This window comes from Sturnus vulgaris, chromosome 2 (genome assembly GCF_052056855.1).
Source record: "Sturnus vulgaris isolate bStuVul1 chromosome 2, bStuVul1.hap1, whole genome shotgun sequence".
Classification (NCBI taxonomy): domain Eukaryota; kingdom Metazoa; phylum Chordata; class Aves; order Passeriformes; family Sturnidae; genus Sturnus; species Sturnus vulgaris.
Window position 1 is genome coordinate 70,920,887 of NC_142244.1, and position 24,744 is coordinate 70,945,630.

The 24,744-nt window shown below is 40.5% G+C and overlaps 1 protein-coding gene across 12 annotated transcripts in view; it reads right to left on the reverse strand.

Annotated features, from left to right (window-relative positions):
• Nucleotides 1-12,479, reverse strand: part of MYCBP2 (MYC binding protein 2) — a 172,254-nt gene extending 159,775 nt beyond the window's left edge. For all 12 annotated transcript variants that reach the window (XM_088159784.1, XM_088159789.1, XM_088159793.1 and 9 more), the window contains exon 1: nucleotides 12,190-12,479. In XM_088159784.1, coding sequence (XP_088015910.1) covers nucleotides 12,190-12,464 — 275 coding nt within the window. In that variant the 5' untranslated portion in view covers nucleotides 12,465-12,479. The remainder of the gene's footprint in view (nucleotides 1-12,189) is intronic.
• Nucleotides 12,480-24,744: the final 12,265 nt, after the last annotated feature.

Here is a 24,744-nt window from a genome sequence, read left to right on the forward strand (position 1 = left end):
AGTGACTTGCTACACCACTCAGACACACACAGGTCTACGGGGCTGGGTGGGATCCACCAAAGAGAACTGCAGGAGCTGGCAGAAGTGCTCACTGAGCCAATTTCCATCATTTACCAGCAGCTCTGCCTAACTGGGGATGTTCCACCTGACTGAAAGTCAGTGAATGTGCCACCCAATTACAAGAAATTCTGGAAGGAGAATTCAGGGAGCTACAGCCCTGTGAGTCTGACCACAGTGCTGGGGAATGTGCCATGGAGCAGATCATACTGAGTACTATCCCATGGTACATACTGGACAACCACGTGACTGTAGTAGAATAGTTTGCAATTGTAGTAGAATAGTTTGAGAAGGATAGTATAGAAGGCAATCTTTCCCAATGAATTACAGCTGTACTGATTACCAAGGAGTGGAAACAGCCTTGCCTGCCCAATGACGTTGGGTATTATAAAAGAGCAGGCTAGCTGGCCACCATTTGCAGTTCAAGTTAGAGCTTGAGACTGACAATGTGCTGGCTATGCTGTTAGGAGGTAAGGGACATGCGGTCTTGCAAGGGACAGATAAGATGTTGTAATGAGGGACAGTCAGGGTAAGGTGGCTAGGAAAGGGACAGGTTGGAGTTTAGCTAGTCATGCAGAGAGGAGAGAAAGAGTCAGTGCTGTGTGGAGCTACCTGTAAGAAAAGGAATTGGTAGTGTGTGAAGTTGCCTATGAGGGAAGGAGGCAGAGTTGTTTGAAAGAAATACACTGAAATAAGGCATGAAAAGCTTTCTAATAAAGGACTGGTGGTGATGCTAGTCATGTTCCGTGCCGAAATAATTTCAACAGGTGACCAGGGCTGCCAACATGAGTTTACGAAAAGTAGGTCCTGCTTGACGAACCTCAATCTCCTTCTACGACCAGGTATCCCACTTAGTGGAGGAGGGAAAGGATGTGGAAGTTGTCTATCTGGCCTTTATAAGGCCTTTAGACACTGTTTCTCAACAACATTTCCTTGGAGAAACTGGTGGCTCATGGCTTCGGAGGACTCTTTGCTAGGCTGAGGCTAAATGTGTGAGGTTCAACAAGGCCAAGTCCTGCACTTTACAACCACCTGCAGCACCACAGGCTGGGGGAAGGGATGGAAAGTTGCCCAGCAGAAAAGGACCTGGAGGTGCTGGTTGACAGCTACTGAACATGAGTCAGCAGAGTGCCCAGGTAGCCAAGAAGGCCAATGACACCTTGGCCTGTATCAGAAATAGTGTGGCCGGTAGGGCTAGGGCAGTGATTACCCACTGTACAACATACTGTTGAGGTCACACCTTGAATCCTGTGTTCAGTTTTGGACTCCTCACGCCATAAAGTGCTTGGAGTGTGCCCAGAGAAAGGCAGCAAAGCTGGTGATGCATCTAGAAAATTAGTCTTTTATGGAACAGCTGAGATAGATGGGTTTGCTCAGCCTGGAGAAAGGAAGCTCAGTAGAGACCTTATTCCTCCACACTTCGTGAGAAAAGGTTGTTGCCAGGTCAGTCTCTTATCTCAAGTAACCAGTAATAGCACAAGAGGAAATGGCTTCACGCTGGACCAGGGAAGGTTTAGATTGGGTACTGGGGGGAAATTATTCAGTACAAGGGTTTTCAAGAATGAAGGAACACACTGCCTCAGAAGCAGTGGAATCATCACCCCCAGAAGTATTAGGTTTAATAGGTGTAGTAAGTGTGCAGATGTGGCAGTCAGGGACACAGTTTAGTGGTGGACTTGGCAGCGCTAGTTTAACAGTGGAACCCAGTGATCTTTAAGATCTTTTCCAACCTGAACTATTTAATGGTTCTGCTTCTAGCACCATAACAACCACCATCTTATAATACAGCTCCAATGGAAGATCTGATTGTTCAGCACCTTGTTTGTTCCCTGTGACATATCTTCTCAGAGGACAAATAAACTTCATGTTGATTCCTATTCTTAAGGTAACATTTTTTTTTTACTGTGAGGGTGACTGTGCACTGGCACAGATTTCAAGCAAGGCTGTGGAGTCTCCATTCTTGCTGATATTCAAAGCCATCGGGACAGGTCTCAGGCAACTGGCTCCAGGCAGCCCTGTTTGAGCAGGATGGTGGAGACCGGACAAACTTCAGAAGTCAACTTTCAACCCCAACCATTTTGTGATTCTTTGTCTGATTCTGTCAAACTTCCTGCTGAAGCTGTGTCAGAGACAGTAAGTTGCCCACTACCATGTGCAGTTACACTCTTAGTACTACCAAGGAGGTATTAAACCTCTCTGGACAATGCCTTCCAATGCTTGATTTTCCCCACAGTGAAGAACTGCTTTTCTGGGATGTACTGGAATTTCATTACTTTTAATTTGTGCCACATCAGTGCCATGTCGGGCTGGGGGACAATACTGAGAAGCAGTTGTCTCTCCCTTCTTCATTCCCTCACTGCATTAACAAAATCACTCCTGAACCTTCTCCAGGCTAATAGTCACCGCCTTCTCAGCCTTTCCTTATCAACAGAAAGCTCCAGACCCTTAATCACTGACATGACCCTGGCACTTAACTCTCTGCAGTATCTCTCTCCTCTGCTGGGAAGCCCAGAACTGGACACTCCAGATGTAGCCTCACCAGTGCGGAGTAGAGAGCACCTCCTTCAACCAGCTGGCAACACTCTTCCTAACACAGCCCAGGAGGCTGTCTGCCACCTTTGCCATGGCAGGGCATTACTGGCACACAGATGGCTGCCAACCAGTACACCAAGCTACTTCTCTGCAGAGCTGTTCCTGATGCAGAATTCTGCTGCTCTTGAAAATTCCACTCAGCACAAATCTCCAGGGCGGCTGCATTCCTCTGAATGCAAACACAACCATGTGGTATTTGAGGTACTCCTCTCTGTTTTGTACCATCTGTGAACTTGATGGGGGTACACTGTCCTAACATTCAGGCCATTAATGTAGATGCCGGGCTGCTCTTGCCCCAGTATCATCTTCTAGGGTACATGACCAACTACTTGACTCCAGCTGGACTTCGTGTCACAGATCACAAACCTCTAGGTCCAATCATTCAGTCAGTTCTCAATCTACTTCACTGTCCACTTATGTAATCCAGCCATTGTCAGCCTCTGCATGCTGCGGGAAGCAGTGTCAAAAGTCTTACTCAAGTTGAGGCACAGCACATCCACTGCTCTCCCTGCCTGGAAGGTATCTGCACATTGCCAACAGTTATTTTTCACCAAGGGCTACAGATTTTTAAGGAATTCTGCTGTGAGAATCATTATGGTGGGAAACTGTTCAGCTTCATAGGTGAACCTTGAAACAACACTGAGAGCACAACCAATATTTTCCTTAAATAATAAAAGCTTAGTATTTTTTGATTGCTGGCAATATTATTTCAGATGACCTCAAATATTTAAAATTACCGATATTTTTATTTAGTAAGCCTAAAATGAAACATTTTTAGTGAAATGGACAATAAGTCAACTGACATTCAAAGAGGCATGTGTATGCTCTCCAAGCCATTACCAGCTTATGCACTATCTTCTTTAAATAATTAATCAAGCATTCTGACGTGAATTTTCATCCATGCCAATAATAAAAGGAAAGCCAGGACTTAAGCAGTATATCTACAAATGGAAAAATCATCAAAATCCTGTCCCCTAAATCCGTAAATCAGGGTAAGGAACATCAGCTGCAATCCAATTACCACAGGCTTAGAGGAAAACATAGACATAGACTAGTAGGACAGGTTTACACTGGGCTTCTAAGGCATCTGAAAAGAAAAGGTTAAAAAAATCTCACAACAAAAGAAAAAGGCCACCCTACTCATTGATTTTCCAGTTGAGATTTTTATGTGCTATTGTTGGCGAGCTGAAATCACACATCTTTTTAATCATTACTTCAATTTCATAACTGAGGACTATTCCACTATGACAATAACTTCCTTAATAACTACCATTTTTCTGAAAGCCAAAATTCTGTAAGCTAAAGAAAGGGGTTGTTCAAACTGCTGGAATACCCTAAGGCCTCTCCAATAATGACAGAAACAAATACTACAAGTTCTAAAAATGAAATTTAAATCCACCTGCACAAGTGAAATGGAACTGATTGTCACTTGACCATGACAAAAGTGCAAAACAGTATCTGATCACTTTTGTAACTAAAAAGGTTCCTGAAACAACATAAATCTGTCTCAAAGAAAAGTAACTCAAAAGAAAGCATCCCTCCAAAGTGTTCTCCACACAAAGAGAATGTTTCTCATGTCAACCACTGACAATTGGAGTTTCTTTTCTGCAATTATCCGATTTTTCATTATTCTCTTTAATGCTATGAAATTAGATCTGCAAGAAAGCATACAAGGAAATTCTTTTTCCTCAAGTTTGTCGATGCAGATGAAAGTATTTATCCTTAAACGTTTCTAGGACTTCTTTTTTTTTTTTTACAGTAGGAAAGTCATTAAACCACAGCAAAGATGACAAGATCTGCACCTTTGGCCACTCTCCTATCTACACACAACCACCAAAATCAAGTGTAAACAAAACTATCTTACACAGAATCCTATCAGCAGAATTTTAAGACAGAAAATATGCTCCATGAAGTCAAGGAAAGTCTGTACTTATTAAGAACAAGCCCATCACCAGTGGTTAATGACAGTGTAACATCTTTAAAGTGATTACTACCAAAAGCACACCAAGGAAATTCCAATTTAGTCTGCAACGAATAGCAGAAGACAACTGCCAAGTGCAAACAACTGTTTATACCTGTCAATGGTCTACCCTGTATAAGTCTATTCTAGAAATAAAAGGAGATAGAGAATCGATTGGTTTGAAAAGGAAGAGAGACATGACTACTCTGAAAACACACAAGCATAATGAAGACATATGAGCACATCTGTTGGAAAGAATTATGCATTGGCTAGTGGGAGAGAAAAGCAAGGCCAAATCAGATAGGAAAGTCACAAGTGACTACACGTAACACAGTGAAACAAAAAGAAGAGGTTGAAATAATAAAAATAGAATAAGGTATTTATTTAACAACAAGCTCATCTCAGTGTAATGTAAATGACTGGCTGCAGATCTGTATAGACATAGCAATAGGACAGATGAGTGATGTTACCAACTGCAACAAGGAGCACAGTAGAGAAGCAAGAGGAAGACTTCTGTTTTAACCCCACTGAGGTTAAAACTCTAGCTAGAAACTTTTCTAGACTGACAGAGACCATGGCTAAAACAATCTAAATACCATGGCACCTATGAATTTAAACTACAAGCAACAGATTTCTACTTTTACTTCTACTTTTTGATCTTACAGGGCTTTGGCTACAATAAAGTTAATTTTCTACTTTTTGATCTTACAGGGCTTTGGCTACAATAAAGTTAATTTTCTTCCAAGCAGCTTGTATCATGCTTATATGTTTTGGATTTGTGATGGAAACAGTGTTGGCAGCATACCTGTGCTTTACCTGCTGGTGTCTAACAGGACAGGATCAAGACATTTCCAGTTTCTCACACTGCCCTGCCAGCAAGTAAGCTGGGGGTGCACAAGGAGTTGGGAGGGGATATAATTGGGACAGCTGAATCCAACTGACCAAAGGGATATTCCCTACCATATGACATCATGCTCGATATATAAAGCAGGGAGGAAGAAAGAAGTGGGGGGACAATACATTCAGAGTTATGGCATCTGTCTTCCCAAGTCACTGGGAATATGAAGCCCGGCTTTCCTGGAGATGGCTGAAGATCAGTCGCTGATGGCAAGTAACGAATCAATTCCTTGTTTTGCTTTGCTTGTACACACGCAGCTTTTGCTTTACCTACTTTACTGTCTTTACCTCAGCCCCTGAGTTTTCACAGTTTTATCCTTCCAGCTGTCTCCATCCCATTGCAGGGTGAAATAACCAAGGAGTCATGTAGTGCTCAGTTGCCCACTAAAGTTACACCACATACACCCTTTCACAGCAGCTATAAAGCATTTTCCAAGAGTTTTAAACCCATTACATATGACAATAATGCTTGGGAACACAAGCCTAAGAAAGTTAAGGGAAGAAAATTAAAATAAGGAACAGTGCTAATCTAACCACACATCTCCAGTTTCATGTGGGGACAAGGAAACTCAGTTTTTGATTGTTTTGTAATGTGTACAACTGGTTTCAATTTAGATTTATTCCACTAATAACAACAAAACAGTTTTCTCAGGCCAAAGTAGTCATAGATATACTAGATGCAAAGAAAGAACTATCATTCAGTTTAAGTTCATCTAATTAAGTTCATCAATACATTCATCAGTCTGCATGGAATGAGTTATAACATGCTATATACTATGACACACTAAGAAAAAATAATGTAAAGCATATTAATATGCTTTGAAACATACGAAACACTAAATCTCAAAGTACAGAAATCATCTGCCTTAATGCAGTCACAGCATAAGGAATCTATTCTCCTGTGCTAATTTCTAGCATTCATCCTTTGAAGGGGCACAATGGTAGGAATTGGCTGTGAAAGACCAATGGAATAGATCAGCTCCAAAATGTATTTACAATATAAAGTTAATTACAGGATACTAATCCACTTAACACCTCAGCACAATACAGTGTTTATGGCAAGCAAAGTAAGAAAGAAAAAGACAAAAACTTAACCATGTGTTCAAGTAATGCTGCAAGGGGTCAAGTTTTCAAAGTAAACTAAGGATTAGGAAACCAGTTTGCACAAAGTACCAAAAACTGCATGATTGATATATCTCCTGTGCTTTCTATAAAAACATAAATAGTCTTTAAATCATGGGTTTGGCAAAATATACATAGTCATATGTCAAGAGGAGAATTCACTAAAAAAGAAAAAAATCTTCAAAATATTTTGGCGAGAAGAAAGATCATAATATAGGAGGAAAACCAAAACTAAACCCTGACAGCTGATAGTTAACATAGCAGAAAAACAAATTCAACATCAAGTTCTTAAGTATGCAGGAAACACATTTACTACATTTTACATGGCTAGCAGTGAGGAATGGTAACTTATTAAATTTTTCCAGCCCAACCTTAACTGCCTCAACTTGCCACCCAACAAACCATCAGTATGCCAGATTGTGTAACAAACTGAAACTTTAACTAGCATGTTCTCTCAATTTAAAGTAAAAAATACAACATCCCACCACAAACCATGGACTTGTTTTAATTGTTCATATTACTCATATAAATTATGAAAATTATCTTTTATATATATATACACACAAATTAAATGCCCATCTTAAGCCTCTCAATGTAATATTATTGGGGTCTTTCCAGCTTCTATTATGTTTTTTATACCAAAACTGAATAAATACAACCATGTTAGACTAAGAGATTACTAGAAGCTTTTAAAAAAACTACTACATAAAACTGTTTTCCTTAACAGAACATAAGGTAAATAAGTAAAAACACACTATTTCAGTCATTCTCTAATCCCCATTAACCAATAGGGCAATGCAGTATTAAAACATTACTACACTGCAGCTAAAAAGCATAACAGAAAACAGCAACTCTCACCAGCTCTTCTAATGCACAGCTTAATCTAAGACTCAACAGCACATCAATTTCCCAATTAAATAGTTTCAGTTTACACAAGACTTAAACTTTGTTTTGTAAAATTACATTTACAAAACATACGAACTGAAAAACAGACAACTTAAACTAGACTAAAATATTTCAGTTGGAAAGGACATATGGAGCAAACCTTTGCACAGGAATAAGCAGGAAAATATAGTAGGTCATGTAACACCACTGTCATTTTGCTAGTCTTTATATATATATAATCATTATTTTTTAAACTAAATAAATGCTTCCTAAGTCTTTGCAATTATTATTCCATATTAAAAGAGCAACAAGTTCCAAACCAAAAAAGCTAACAGCTTTTGTAAAGGCTTTTGATCTGAAGAAATTAAAGCTTTCTTGTGTAGCAATAATCAAATTACACAAATCTCATATACCTAAACTTACTTTAAAATAGTTTTCACAAAATCTTTGAACTTTTTCATTTGACAAGGCAAAGCTGAAGCTTCAGTAACATTTCTGCACTAAATTTTCAAGTATATATACTTGAAACACCCTAAATAAGCACAAGCAGTACTGAGCATAAGTAAGGATATAAGGGAAGACTGTCAATTTTGAAAAACCTAAAGACTAACCTAATGTCCAGAGAATGTATAATTTACCATTAGAAGTGTGAATGAGTGACCTACTTTCAAAATTTGCTGTAATCATCCAGTTCGAACAGTCAACATGAAATAAAGTTGGCTGGCTCTTCTTCAGCCAAAATAGCTAGAAAAAAACCAGCCATCTAATTTCTGGTTAATAGAAGAAATCTTACATTCCGGTCATCTCTGAAATATTCTCGGCCTCAGTGAGACCACAACATTAGAATCCACAACACAAATAGAAACTTTTCTTCTTTGAAGGATCCAAGTTGAAAGGCAACTTTAGCAACAAAGTACTGGTTATTTTAGCATTATTATAAACTCAATGTCATTTTAGAGTACATTGCCATTGCAATATAACAATTTCAAGTTAGTCCAAATTATGTAGTGAACACTTCCACTACAAAACAGGTTACACTAAAGCCATTACAAACTTACATAGCTATCCATATTTGACAAGTATCAGAGAACATACTGAGCCTAACTGATAATTCTGGTGGTATGTAAATAGGTGAAAGAACAGTAAAGGGACTGGCAGCTCAGGAAAACCTCCCAGGATGCACAAGCAATAATAGCAGCAATTCAGATGGATAGGAATGTTTGTTAGGATTAAGTTATACTACAGAAAAAAGTGTATTTGAAGACAGCAAAAAATGTGAAAATCAGAAATACCTTACTTTGTAAATACAGAGCTTTGGTACAGTACTAAAATCAGTACACACTTGCAGTTTTGTCCACCCAGAAACCAGCATACAAGACAACAGTTTAACATGGATTTTTAGTTGCCCTCTTAAGACGCCAATACTTCCTACTAGTGTCTTACACACTTTAATGGCTACACTAGACATTATGCAGTTGTTTTCAAATATTTCACTGGCCTCAAAGCAAAGACTATAAACTGAGGCATGCTCAGAGTAGATTTTTCTTCCAATCTTGAATTGACAACTACATTTCCCACTGCTGGTAGTACTGTAGCAGATCCTTAACACTGTTATCTGCACAAAGATGACTGCATGTTAAATTGCAGCATAAGATACTTTTTTCTGTTTCCTTTCATAAAATTATTAGGCTGGCATGAGTGACAAAACTAAGTTTCTTTGTTCCCGCCTCTCTGTACACAAAAATCTTTGTGCAACCCTTCACCTCCTGCTGTCACAAGTGCAATCACAAGGTGAGCCAGATCAGGGAATTAGTCCGGATTACAACAAACCAGTTTTGCCAAGTTAATTTTAACCCAGAGTCTCTAATCTGTCACTGCAAGACACTATATAAGTATTATGTCAGTGTGGCAGGGGGAGCAAGCACACCGACCGATCCATCTCCTGTGGAGACCAGTGCTCATGACACTGCAGCCTGTATCACATGAGGAAATGCAAAGCACTGCTGGTTCTGTTTCAAAGCCAATTACTGCATCCTACTCAACACGTGATATTTACCCCTTCAGATGACAGCCAGCACAAACACCTTGCAAATGTGATACTAATCTAGACTTTAAGATAATTTCCACAATGTTTGATTTCCTTGTCTACATACAAGCATTTTCATACTGCTTGCTAGTTCTTCATAAACACTGAAGTTAGTTTTAGAACAGAAACACCTACTGAGGCAGGCACTGGTCACGGCCCATGAAGTGTAGAGTATAATTTTGCAGACTTGAAGCAAAAATTCCGCATCAACTTTTTGCAAAGAGGTTGCACTATCATTCTTCACATTAGTCTTCTTGGAACACAGGAAGAATTTTATTACTGTTGATAAGCCAATTTGATTAGCTTTTTTTCAGCTGCTTTAAGTCATTTTTTTAGTCACAAACACTCTTACTGACAATCTTACTGATTAAGAGGCTTCAGATTTTCCATATATATATATAAATCAAGTTAAAATTTTTTCATAAACTATATTATCTTAAACTCCATTTAATTAACCTGTCACTGTTTTCTACCATAGCAACTAGATGCAGCCACAGTTAAATTTAAAGCATCTCTTTAGAAAATATTTGGAATTTCTATTATTTTTGTAAAAAGGCATTTTGGACCATTTCTGTTTAAGTCTACCAGGTGGCTGAAGTATTTTGCAGTATTTTGATACCAATATGGAGAAAGGGCGGAGATCACAAGCAGTATCTTGGCTGCCATCAGTCTCCCACATAAAATAGTGGGAGTAGTGATAGCAGGAAACTAGATAATTATTAAGTATTCCTTCTCTCAAAAGTCCAATACACACTGGCTGTATTTACCAGTATTAACTACTGTCATTTACTTGCCAAAGCTTAATATAACCTGTTTGTTCTGTACAAGGAGCCAGTTTTCTTTAACTTGACCCCAAAAACATCAATTAAAAGAAGCATTAACATTTACACCCCCCTAAAGCTAGTGTTTGCTACAATTTTAAGTATAAGGGATAGCAGTTGAATCATCCTGAAACTAAAAGTCATGGAGGACACGACTAATGCAAAACTACAGCTTTAAAAAATACAGACCCCTTAGGGCAAAATTCAGACAGGTTTCTGAGCACTGAGGAGCAACTGCATAGCTGATTTCCTTGCACTTTGTAGCATCCTTACAGTTAGCACTTGCAATCCCGGGATTAAACGACACGAAGCTCAAAAGCAGGGAGAGATTTAATGGCAAAAGTATAAGCATGGACTAAGGCACATATACAGTAAGAAAACACTTGCAGGTCTTCAGGAGGGAAAGAAGAACTCCAGTTTCCCTATCATTTCATCGACACTGAAAAGAAGTCGGAAGTTGCAAAGATGTCAAGTACCCATGTTATCAGTTCACGTTTCCAGCATGTTCCATAAGCAAATTGGGAAAGGTACATGTCTTATGTTAATTCCACTCCTAGACACAGCTTTCTGGGGCGAGGGGGGTGGGAGATAAGCCCTACCGTCAAGTCCGACTAACAAAAAACCTGAAGAAGCCAAGCAAGCAACCTCCTCGTGCTTTACAACCATTTGCAAACTTAAACAACCGTGACTCAAAGCTCTCCATAGGACCCGGCCACCCGCATCACAGCCTGAAGAGCGGCAGAGGCTGAGTACACAGGAAGGTACTGGCTTCGTGTCATCCACATCCTAAGCGATCTCCGGAGGGAAACAATGGGGAGCGCCCGGGCACCACGGGGGAGCCCCTCACACAGCGAGACCGGGCACTCCACCACGGCCTGCAGGGCCAGGAGGGTCCGGGGGCTGCGGGGTAAGAGCGGCCTCGCACCGCTACAGCCCGCAGCCCCCTCCCCGCCCGGGTGCAGGGCAGGGCGGCATTCCCGGCCGGAGGAGCAACAGGCACCCTGCTGCGGCCCTAGAGCCAGCTGACAGGACCGGGAATGGGGGCCCCGAGGGGCATCATCCGCCGGGGGAGGGGTGCTCGGGAACCAGGTGGGGCCGCACCGCACCCGACAACCCCCCGGCAAGGCGCTGCCTCCCTCCAGACACCGAGGCCGCCTACATGGCGACAGCAAAGGGGAAAAATGACCTAAACAGGAGGAGGAAAAATAAGGCAGGGCAGCTGAAGGCAGCCCTAGTACATGGAAAAAGCACCGCGGTCTCTCGCTCGGGTAACACAGCCAGCAGGACCCGCGGGTGCCCTGAGCAGTCTGTCTCGGGAGAGACCACAGGGTTCAGCCCGTTCCGGCAAGCCTGACGGGAGCGAGGTCTGCCCGGGGGCTCAGCATGGGCATTCTCCATCCCCCCGGGGCAGCTGGGCCGCACACTGGGGCGGGCACAGGTAACTGTGCCCCGGAGGGCCCCGGGAGAGGGGGCGGCAGCGCCATCTGCGCGGTATCGCCTTCCAAACGAGCGGCGGGGCCCGGGCGGCACCTGGGCAGCCGCCGGGTTACATCACCGCCCCTTCCCTCCGTCCGTCCCCCGGGGCGCGGCGGCTGCGGCCACATGGCAGCGGGGACACCCGCGCTGCCCGGCACGGGGGCGGAGAGGAGGATGAGGAGGGCGGCTGCCGGGAGGGAGGAAGGTGCACGCGCCGGGCCGCTCCCAGCCGGCGATGGGAGGGGTGGCGGGGGCTGCGCGTCTGGCCCGGGAGGGAGCGCGGCGCGCGTTACCTGCCCGGGTGGCTCCCCAGCTCACGGTCGCTCAGAGCCGCCGTGTAAATCCTCCGGTATCTGTCGGCCAGGGCCTTCCCGGAGAGCAGCAGCTGGTAGCGGCTCCGGCAGCCCGGCGGCGGGGCGGGCAGGGCTCCCAGCCCGCCGGCCGAGCCCTCCTCAGGCCCCATGGCCGGAGCGGCGCCGCCGGAGAAGAAGGAGTAGCCGCGTTCGGCCCCGGTGCAGGCGGCGGCGGCAGCTCCCGCAGAGGCGGCGGCGGCTGCGGCGCTGCTCATCCCCCTCCCCGCCCGCCCGCTGCTTGCGCGGCGCCGCCTCCTGGCGCGGCGCGGACACAGGCGGCTCCCACTGCCTTCACCGTCGGGGCCCGGCCATAGCGAGGCCGCAGGAGCCGCCGCAGGAGCCGCCCTTCAGGCTGCGCATCAACTGGCGCTGCGGGAACACCCCGCTCTTCCCCTCCTCCAGCGGCGGCTCCAGGCCCCAGCTACCGCCGCTCGCCTTCCGCCCGGGGCGCAGTGCCCGCCGCCACCGAGTCCCGGGAAGAACCGTGCACCGCCGGGACCGAGCAGGGGGGGCGGGCCGCTCACTTCCCCCTTCCCGCTACAGGGTGTGTGTGTGGAGGCGGGGGGCGGAGGCCGGCCGTGCCGCTTCCCCTCCGGAGTTTGTGCTCGGCGCTGCCGCCGCCCTCTCCCCGCACGGCGGCCCCGGCCCCGGCCCCGGCCCCGCCTGCCTCCCGCGGGCAGCGCGACCGCCGAGCGCATGCGCCGCCCCGCCCGCCCCGCGCGGCCCCCGGGAAATCCGGGCTGGGCAGGCGGGCGGGAGGCAGCACCTGGCGGCGCGGCTGCGGCTCCGCGGGTGGCCGAGGGGACAGCCTGCCACCCCCGCCGTCACACCCGAGCGGGGCCGGCTATTCGCACAGAGCTTCTTCTGCGCCCCGTTGTCAGTGCGTGTCACAGGATCAATTGGGTTGGAAAGGACCGCAGACATCGTCGAGTCCAACCTATGACCGAACCCAGGGGGTTGTCAATTGCCATGGCATTAATTGCCATGTCCAGTCTTTCCCTACACACCTCCAGCAACGGTGACTCCACTACCTCCCTGGGAAGTCCATTCCAATGTCTACTCACGCTTTCTGTGACCAAATTCCCCTAATGTCTAGCCTAAAACTCCCCTGTCGTAGTTTAAGCCTTACGACTCGTGAGAGAAGAGGGTGAAAGCTACCTGACTTCAACCTCCTTTTAGGTATTTGTAGAGAGTGTCTGTCCATCGTATTTTATTGATGTATCCAATTCCTCACACCTTGTTTCTGTGCTACCTAGGAGGGATCTTTCCCCAGGAACAATATCCTCCCTCACTTGAGGCAGTCTGCTAAATCGAGTTGCTACATTAGGCAAAATTTTCTTTAAGTGGCCTTCACTATCTCCAGGACAACTTACCTGCTTTTAGAGGATAAGGGAGGCATGGCAGCAGGCAATTTTTTATCTTCGGGTCATTTACATTATTGGTTTTTATCTGTTGGAGTTGTAGCCCTGCAGTTTTGCCACACTTTCTATTGCTTTATACAGCTGAAAACTGTATAGTGTATAGGCTAGAATATGTGTAATTAATAATAATAAAAAATAAATTTATCAAGCCTTCATGCCAAATGTGGTTTGGATCACAGTCTGCAGAAAGTTGTCATCCAAAGAAGGTATGTGCTGTCATATTTTCTTATCTTTAGTTCTACATTCCAAAAAAGGCCCTAAACGAAGCTTGGAATTCCCGTGCTTTTAACGACAGATAAGTATTTTTACAAACAATTTCTGAATAATTATAGAATCACAGAATACCTGGAATGATGTGACCCACAAGGATCACCAAGCATCTTGACCTGCTCAGGATAACCAGAATCAGACCATGTGGGTGAGATCACATAATAGCAAATATAAGAGAACTATGCAATTGCCATCTTTCTTAAGCTTGTGTGTTGCCTGCCAATGCTTAATCTTTCAAGCTAAATTTCAAGTACTTTCTTTTAACAGAGACCTAGAGATGTTGAAACCAGTAAATTCATACAAGTTTTCACAAAGATAACTGTTCAGGTAGCAGAAAGACAGCCAGAGTAGTGCCGCCACTGAAGAAAAAGCTACTTTCTGATGCATTTAGAGTCAACTAGAGACCATTCCAGAAATATTTAAAGCATTAACTACATAAAAAACTTTCAGTTATAATCCTTATACTGTAGTGGGTGTGAGAAAGAAAAAAGAAAAACAAAATAATAATCTAGCAGTGATTAAAAGGAGCCATGAGAAAACAAGTACCATGTCTTATGGTGTTAACCACCACCAAAGCACTTTCCCTATGAGAATCAGAGCAATACATTTTTCTAGCTCCTCTTGTAGGAATTACCTAGAATCATTCCTACAGGCAAGATCCATAAAAACAAAGAAACAAAAAAGAAATAAACAAGAAAACAAATGCACCCCAAACAAACAAACACATACAGAAAAAAAAGAAAGAAGGAAAACTGGCAAATCCACCCCTCCTTATAGCTCGTATTTTTGTTTTCTTGTAAACTGATACTTTATATCAAATAGTAATTTTTCCTTCACGAAAGGCACACTGCTTGAGAAAAGGGTTATGTTCTGGTATAACATTGTCTGTCTCATCACAAAATTATTCTGCACTGCTGGCACAGTAGCTGTCTTACTGCATGGCCAATAAGTGCTGGCAAACTTTTATGGCAGTGATACCATTTATTGCAATTCTTGCATATTGCTGCAAACTCTAGAATGTCTTGAATTGTCTGGACTTGTGTTGTACAGAGCTGCACAAAGTGTGGTGAGTGTTATTTGCAAGCTGCAGCTGCTACTCTGCATATGTTTTTATCTCAAGTGTTTTTGGGTTTGGGTGAACCTTGTAAGGTGCCAAGAGTGCAGAGTACACCTTCCATAGGCTTCAGTCTATGATGAGCAACAAGAGTTTGACAAGATAACTTGGATTTGCCAGGCCAGGATAACACTGTAACTTCTTCTAGTCCACCTCCAAACCTGTCGTCACACGGAGTACAAACAGGTGTCCAAATTGTAAGACTCCTAAAGGCACCAAGTGGGAGCTGGATGTTCAGTCCTCATTCACAGACATATTTTCACTTCTTGCTTTGTCTCCAAGGAAGCCACCTTTTCTTTTTCACTTATTTATTTGTTTGTTTGTTTATTTGGACTGTGGTACTCTTGTTTCATATTCTGACACTGTTTCATATTCTAAGTGACAATATCACTCCTCTACCATGCCAGAACATTCAGGAGTACACATTTCATCTGAACCAACCTTATGCTCCATCTGATATTGACTACACTCCTGTAGTTAGCATAAAGCATATTCTGCAGTTCTGAGATGAAATCATTGCCAGCTCAAATTTATTTCCTTGCTTGTTAGTTGGTGGTGGTTTCTGTTGTTTGTTTCATGTGTTTTTTGTAGGGGTAGTGTCATTTTGGAGATTGTTCGCATCAAATTAGCCTTTTGCTTTCTGTGACTGCAGAGGTCTAGGAGTACATGTTTGAAAGATGGATTTATTATACAGAACAAACTCAGTCAACATAGCAAAGCTACTTTGTGCAGAATATTTCTTACTTCTGACAGCACTCAGTTCTTTTCCTGTTTGCAAACATCTTCCTGCTGACAGAGAAAGAAGTGCTTTGTCCATCGGCCTCTCCCTTTTACTTTAAGGTGGGGCTAACAGCAACTTTGTTCATTCACTTGGCATCTTTATAAATAAGTTTTAGCAGAACAAATTGTTCATGTGTCATCAAGAATCAGAGTCTGACAGTCTATCTTATTCACTCTCATAGCTCACACAGATCAGCATTGTATAAACCTGAGTTTCCACACAGCAGAACTAGAACTTCCACCAGGTAATTCCCATATCTGCATGACAGAATGTAAAGTAGAAAACTCCATGATTTCATAACCTAACCATTATCCTATTCGATTATATTTCCAGACCTTTTTTTTTAAGCTTTGAACACACTATACAAACCAGCACAGTAATTTTTTTCACAAGCAAGCAGTGAATATAGAGTAAGACAACTTTAAAATTTGTGACCTAGACAGTTTACATATCACATTGAAGCCAGGAAGTTATGAACCATAGAATTCACTACTTCTGCAGTAAAACTTGCTGTTTACTGCAATCAGGTGATGTTGTTTGTTTGCCTGAAGCAACTAGCTCTTACCAACACATTTGCCCCAGAAATAAGACTTAAATCAGTCTTAATAACATAATAAGACTTAAATAACAGAAAAAAAACCTTTTGGTCATTAAGCTTATGTCACTGTTAAGATGTGAGGCTGTTAACACGATTAGTTAGCAGGACCATTTTTCACCATATAGTTTCAGCAAAGCTGGCATCTATTTTGGCATTATTGCTCTGTAATGGAAATCTATCACTATTTAAGTTGTCAGCATTTATTTTGAGACTTCATTATTTTTGGAGTCTCGCACAAACACACAAACATAAGCAACAAAACCCACAAAACTTCACAGCACAATTCCTATACTTTTCTATTATAAAGAGCTCTTTAATGATAGAAAACACAGGACAGGCACTCTACTGCCTCCATATTAGAGACAAGGCTTTCTTCTCCATGCTACCATGGAGGTGCTTATTCCTCCCTATCCAATTACTTTCTAGGTCATAGTGGCACTAATTTATGCTTAACCAGGCTTAGTTTTGGTATACAGAACAAATGAAGGAAAAAAACCTCATATTTTAAAAATAAAAATAATTTTTGAAATGCAATTCACCAAATTTATTTACTTTGTCGTGGCTTTTTTCAAGTCAAGTTTTTCTATTTTAAATTGCAGAGATATGCCAAAGGAAAGTAATCAAATAAACAAAATCCACTTCATTTTTTTATGCCAGCTGTCACAAATACCAGAGTTTGATAGTCAAAAGGTACCTCTATGCACCCCTGAACCCACTTTTGTCTTTACAGTATTTACTGTGCCAATGTTTAGACTTTATTCCCACCTTAGAAAAACCTTGTCTTTTCCTTTAAGTGTCTTCTTTAAATTTTATTTTTATGCACAAAAAAAATTGTGTGAAGTCAAAGCTTACAGTTTAATGCTGACAAATATATAGGTTCTTCAGTTAAGATAATTACTTCTTTTATGTGGGGAGGTCAACAAAGAAAACCCAGCAACTTACTTCTGCCATGGTAATATAATTGGCATTGGTTTAAATCAAAATAGGTACACATTGAAGTAAAGGAGAGTATTAATGAGTAACTTCTTCCTTTCAAAATTTCAGTAATTATTATTTAACAGTATTCCACCAGATTTCCCCTTCTACAGAAATTCAGATTTTATATATATCTGCATATATATGTATTTCTAAACCAGCTAAGCACAACATGAAGACAAACACAGCTGAATATTGCCAGGATATTATCTTCAATCACCTTGAAGAGCAAGAAAATTTATGCAGAACTTTTTAGCAAACAGCACTGAAGTTTGTGAATTAAGTGGCAAAAAGTCAAAAAACAAACAAACAGAAGTATTAGAAAAACACAAAAATATGTATTAACAATGTTTTATAATGTGTTATTGCTTTGAAAATACAATACAAGTTAAAAGGAAGAGCTAGTATGGCTTGACCTTCAAATCCATGTATGTCAGAAAGTTTTGAAACTGGACCCTGAGCTGAAACTGGACTGAAACTTGGAAATTTCAAGTCCTCTTCAATATAATATATGGAATAATGTTTACTGGATTGTCAGGTATGATGAAGAAACAAAGACTAGAATGTAAAGCCATTGAAAAGTCCTACTATAGAAATACAGGACTGGAAAAATCCACTTGGATCATCAAGACCAGTCTTCTACCTGAAATGATGCAATGAACATGAGAAACAATAAATCCTGCATCCTTTACAAGGCAGGGAACACCTGAACTCTATTGAAAACTAAATTAACTTGTCAGGGAAAAAAAAACCCTAGCAGTTCAAACATGTTAATCTGCAAACAATAATCTTGGGTATCCCCAAACCAAAAATGGAATCAGATTGTATTTCCATTTTTTTCCATTTCTTTATTTCCACACAAGACTGAAATCATTTTATTGAGTATTCTCAGAAGGATAAAGCAGGTCAATTTTAAATTCAAATTCCAGACTCAGAGCAGAATGCCAGGGATATATTTAGAACAATCACATTGTCAGTGAAAGCTTTGGAAGTCTAACTAAGAAACTGAAGGCATGGTGCTGTGATCACAGGGAAAAAAAAGCAGTCTAGGATGCAATGGCTTAAAACCTCACACAGTTATCTGTGGACATATTTTTAGTAACTGTAAGTCACTTAAAACAGTTTTCTTGAGCAACTGTAAATTACATTAATAACTTTCAGGCTTTGTGTTGTTTATTAAATGCAGAGTCCAGGGTTTCAGTTAAATTAATAACTCAGTAAACTTTCTCAGCTCTTAAGTTCAAACACCCAGAAACTTTCTACACATGAATCATCACACTGGATTTACTGACCTCTGAGCTATGTGCATATACCTGTTGCTGCACTAGCCACATTATTCCCTGTGGGATTTCGTTTTCCTATAATCTTATAATTACTAAAAACTACTACATTAGACACTTAACAGATAATTTTCTACAAATATGCATCAGTAAGGCAGCCAAAAGGAACTTTCCATTTCAACAGGTCCTGAGAACAGGCACTGATCCCAATATTTCTAGGACATATATTCAACAGTTAGACCAATATGCAAGTGCCCAACACACAATTTATTATTCTACTTACATTTTAAGGTTTTTAGATTTTCAAAGCATTTGGCCAAAACGTATTTGGCCTTTATCTGTGGGAGGGTCTACATTTCTACTGTTTCCTGTGCTAGACTGAATCTGAAGGTATGGATTTTGATGTACTGAAGTTTATCGTACAGTTTAGTAACATGCTTTAATAACATTGAGAATTGGGCCTGTCCTGGACACTTGTGGCTGACCTGATGAGTCTAGGAATGCATCTCACTCAAATGGCTTCCTCACTTGTTGCTCTCCTTTTCGCTCTCATTTCCACCTAAAGATAGAAAAATCAATTCCTGCGAATGGATAAAAATCCCAAGGAATAAATTGTACTACAGTAACCAGAGTTATGACAAACACGAAAAAGTAAGTTACACCAGAGCACAGGGCACACCATCCTGGTTTCAGCTGGGATGGAGTTAATTGTCTTCTTGGTAGCTGGTACAGTGCTGTTTTGAATTCAGTATGAAAATAATGTTGATATCACACTAATGTGTTGAGTTGCTGAGTGTTGTTTGCCCAAAGTCAAGGACCTTTCAGTGTCTTGTGTTTTGCCAATGATCAGGTGCACAAGAAGCTGGGAGGAGCAGAGTCAGGGCAGCTGACCCAAACTGTCCAGGGGAAATTCCATACTCAGAACAGCATGCTCAGTATGTGAACTGGGGGAGCTGGCCAGGAGCTGCTGATCACTGCTCAAGGTTGGGTTGGACAGTGGTCAGCAGATGGTGAGCAATTGTATTGCACATCACTTGTTTCTCTTGGGATTTATTCCTCTCTTTTCATTACTATTATTATTGCTATTTTTATTATTAGAATCATTATTATGTTTTGAATTGTTTCAATTATTAGACAGTTCTTATCTAAATGCATGAGTTTTACTGTTTTTTCCTGTTTCTCCTCCCTAGCAGGGCAGGGCAGGGAAGTGAGCAAGTGTCTATGTGGTACTTAGTTGCCAGCTGGGGTTAAGCCATGACATATACATATACTCAGAAAAATGTCTTCATCCATCAACATTTCTCACTTATTACTGAAATGCCACTGACCCACTTACAGAAAGCTATTTGAAGTACTTGCATTACCTTGAAGCAGCCAGGCACTTTTCATTCCATTAACACTTAAGACAGGTGTTAAGAAAATCCACAGGACTTAAGTTTTTTTTAAAACTGATCACAGAGGTGAGGAACATTGAGAAGTCTAAAACCTCTGACTCCAGATTCAAAGATTTTTCTTTTTTTTTACCCTGGTAAGAACTGTCCTGGTACTTAGAGGTCTTTTAAAAGAAGAGAACTAGAATACTAAATTTGTGCTGTTATGAAGTACCAACAGAATGACAACAATAATTACTCTGTAATTATTTTAATGTCACTCCTTAGGCAACAGAAAGGATTGCAGTGCTAGACAGTCAAAGATGAAATAGCTTTAGTTAGCTCCTACACAAAAGTAGGTCTCATTATGTAAATCTTCCTCCTATCTTTGACAGAAATACAGGTATAGGTTTCTAGGTTAGTACTACACAATATTCCAACTCAAACATCAACACCACATAGAACATAAAATGAATAGATTATTGATTAGATGATGAAAAAGTACTTTTTTGAAATGAATCAGTATATGTTCTTTATCCATATTAACTGAATTTACTTTTACCTTCTGTTTCTGCAACTGACCATTTTCCAATTCCTTCTACACTACAGAGTAACTGAAAGATTAGCCTTGTACAAGAAAAAGCAAATATAAAAAAACCCACAAGAAAACAAGACACAAAGCTATATAATGTTTTAATTTTTACAATCGTGCTACTTAATATTCACAGGTAGCTTATGCTTTTTGATATCAACATTAAGAAAAACAGTAATTACCTCTGATACACTTTTTTCTTTTTCTTTTTTTTTTTTTTTTTTTTAAGAGGAACAAGACCATGAAAGTAGCATAGCTGTGACAGCTTTGAGCTCTGGGCCACTACTGCTATTAAACAGACAGGCTTTATTTTACAAACTCAGAAAAAGTGCTGTTCATTCAGTTGCCAAGCAGGCAAAATCCTCCTGCTGGCCTTCAGTTCACACACCACATCTCACCGTTTCTTCCTGCATCTTCTCACCCCCAATAACATCACTCCCCCTGAGCTTGGACTGTCTTTGAGGTGGGACTGTGTTAAGCTGGGACTCATGTACCTTATCACATTTACAGCTGTGTGCTACTATTTCTCAAAGTGAAGGGGGCTAATTTCCTAAGTCTGTAACATCAAAGTTCGGTGTTATCAAAAAGGACTAAATGTAGTCCTTGATTACAGAGTGAAGAAGTGAGAAAGAGGAGAAGTGATTCTGTCTTTTTACATCACGTTTTTGAGTTACGCCTATTCCTCCTGCTATTGCATTCAGTAGAAGTACTCCTAAATGAGTTAAAATTGTCATTAAAAAGCTTGGATAGAAAAACCCCTCAGGCTGCAATACAAAGGTGCATACAAGGATTACACCTGAACCTATCCACTGTCCATGCCCCAGGAGCCAGTGAAGAAATGAAGGTTCTTATAATATTGTTTATTTGTCAGTATATTGAAATCACTAATCATGTATATATTTTGTATGTTTCATGAAGATACTAAAGTAATATTTAGAAACAACTGATTCATCAGCAAGCATTGACATGGGCATCTATGAGGTGACAAAACTTAAGGTTTTAAAAATAGCAACTTTCAAAGTAGCAACAGTGTAAACTACATTATAACACTTGTTGTAATGGTGCAGTAGGAATCAAATATTTTGTGGAAAGAGTGTTCACCAAATTGCATTCTTGTTATATAAATTTAATGCCAGGCTAATATTCTGTCTAGTAGAAATCATTAGACATCAGGAAAGGAGCAGCTGTGCTTTTTAAGTAGAGACTTTTCTCTTTGGATTACATCTGTATCTGTTTACACATCTTACATTTTTATAGTCTACAGAGCAAAGAACTAGAATGAATATTAGAACTTCTTATTCTTATTTCTTACTGACTACCAGGTGCTTATAGAGCAGGTGGATTCTTAGATTATTTATTTAATTTTGAATTTTTAATGTTCTCCCTTTTAAAAACTGGTATAACACTTTTACTAACTAAACAAATAAAAGCACCCAAGGAACAAAAATACAAGAATGATAGTCAGTGAGGCTTTACCCAGAAATGAATCATCAGCTTTGTGAATCTTCTATTTGTAGAAATCCATATAGGTATGGGCATTTGGAGCAACATACAAAATAAGAAGTCACATGCAGATGTATTATCCCCACCTCTTTCTTCCAGAGATACTTTACAGCTGTTGTTAGATTAGGATTGCTTGCAGTGTAGTGGTCAGACAGTGTAGAATCACCATGTGTAACTGTTGAATTTAGAACAATCTGACAACCTTCTTAACACCTCACTCCATTCAAAATAGCCATTGGAATAATGATTTTAAAGCAACAAACTGTAATATACATTTAGTTAGTTACATTTTGATGACAGTTTCAGTTATTCTCTGCTCACACTTTGGAATGATGACCTATAACCTCTTCTTTAGAGTAGTCGTGCTTGCCACAGAAAGGGAAGACTTACTTTACTTAATAATAGTCATCTAGAAGTTAGGCATCTCAGACCAATCTGGCTTAAAATCTAACAAAGTGCATATCTCAATCTATCACAAGCAGCTAATAATCAATATCCTTCAGGCAGGATTCCCTAATTTTAACCACCTATGTCTATGTTACCTGTGTTGCTTACACTAGACAATCTCTTTCCATTGTAAATGAAAAGGCATGAGTATCTCCAAACAGCACTTCATCCTGCATGTTTTCATGGTGGAAAGAATGCCTTTCAGATGTGCCCACCAAATTTTAATTAGGATTTTAAACAGATAAATAGCACATAAAAACTTTATACATCTCTTAATAAGGCAGTTATGACATGTTTTCCAGTTCCTTTACTTATCTTGATGCAATGCAAAGCAGCAAAATAAGAAAGCAGATGTGCCTTATGGTGCAAGTCTTTCTAAAATATGTTAGAAGGCAATTTACTCTGATTGCAGATGAGCATTGAATGCAGTTTACCTTTGACTGTAGCTCTGTTCAGTTGTAAGAGAAAGTAAATTCAAAACATATTAATATTCTTTAGCCCCTCAGCTCTTGTTCTTTTTTTACCAAAGGTCTTCTAACAAGCCTTACTAATATCATTCCTTGACCTTGACAATGGAAAAAGTGTTTTTCAGAGTTCAAGAGTTTTGCCAATCAGCTACTGTCATTTTGTTTTCTACACCAAGTTGCCTTTAGCTAAACCTATATCCCACTGTAGTCCTGAGACCTTAATTGTTGGACTACTTCTGGCTGCAGCTCATCTAGTTAATTTTTCCATTGCACTTAAACAAGGTATGGTTTGGGGTTTGGTGTTTTTTTTGTTGTTGTTGTTGGGGTTTTTTATTTGGTGGGTTTTTTTTGGTTTTTTTTGGTTTTTGTTTTTTGGGTTTTTTTTGTTTTGTTTTTGTTTTTTTTGTTGTTTTTGTTTTTGTTTTTTTTGTTTTTGTTGTTGCTGCTGCTGTTTTGGTTTGTAGTTCTTGGGCTTTTCTGATGGGTTTTTTTGTTTTTTTTTTTCTTTTTGTTTTGCATAGGAATTGCTTTTGACTGGTGCTTTAAGGTGCTGTGTCAGCTGATCCCTTAACTTGTCCTCGTTTTAGGAAGCTCTGCAATGAGTTTTATTCGCTTCTAAAATTTATTGTTTTGTTTTCGCTAGATCTTTTCTACCTCGTGAATTTCCAGAGTTTAACTTCTTCTATGTTTTGAGAAAAATAGAAAAGCTGGTATTTAATTTATTGTTGTCCGAATCTGAACCTTGGCTTCCATGTTTATAGGAGCCTTTTGGCCATCTAGTCCCATGCAATTTTTAGATATATGCATAGATAAGGTGAGCCCTCTCATGGAGTCAATTTTCCCCTAATATTAAAGAAGCGGGTCGGAATAGCTCTTAAAAATTCAAGGCCTTCTAAACTAATTTTTTTAATTTTTAATCTGTGTAAAATTTATGATGAAGCTGCCAAGGCTACCTGGCTTTGCAGAAGTGAAATGAGTGAAAATTTAAGTTTAAGAAATTTGCTTTTATTTGAATAAAAATAACTGAATTATGGGCATGCTGGTAAATTATCTAGCAGAAGGGCAGTAGTTGTTATTTTAAAATCTTACTCAATGGCTAGTAAGAAAATGAAAGCTGTATCTTTATGAAGTTGGAATGTCTTGGATGCTTAATGCTTTGTATTTGAAAGGAGCCAAGTTCGAAGTTAAGTTATATTAGTAACTTAGCTGTGGTGAATTGGTAATAAAAGTAAATTCCGCTTAAATGAGTGTAGCTAATAGCAGATAATCTAATGTTTTAGATATGCCATAGAAGTTAGTGTGTTTGGTAGTTCAGGAAGTCTAAAAGGTATGAAAAAGAGAGAAACATATTTCTCTAAAGAAATATGTTTCTCCATAATTTCTTTATTAACATGAAGTTCTGCTTTCTGCTAGGGCATTTTTGAGGTAAACAAGCAATCAGGCTGGATCTTTCATTCTAGTAGTTAAATAAATTTAAGATTGCTTTTTGATTTTTACTGAATGAAACCTGTAACATACTCTAAGAATACTGAGGTGAGTAGTCCAGAATGAATGCAGCAATGAAACAAATATTGACTGAGTTGTAGCTAGCCAATGTCTGAACTGACAGCCAAAATTTTAGAACTTTAAACAAGGGCCCTGGAAAGAAGTGATCAGCCATCACTACACTCCGGGAAG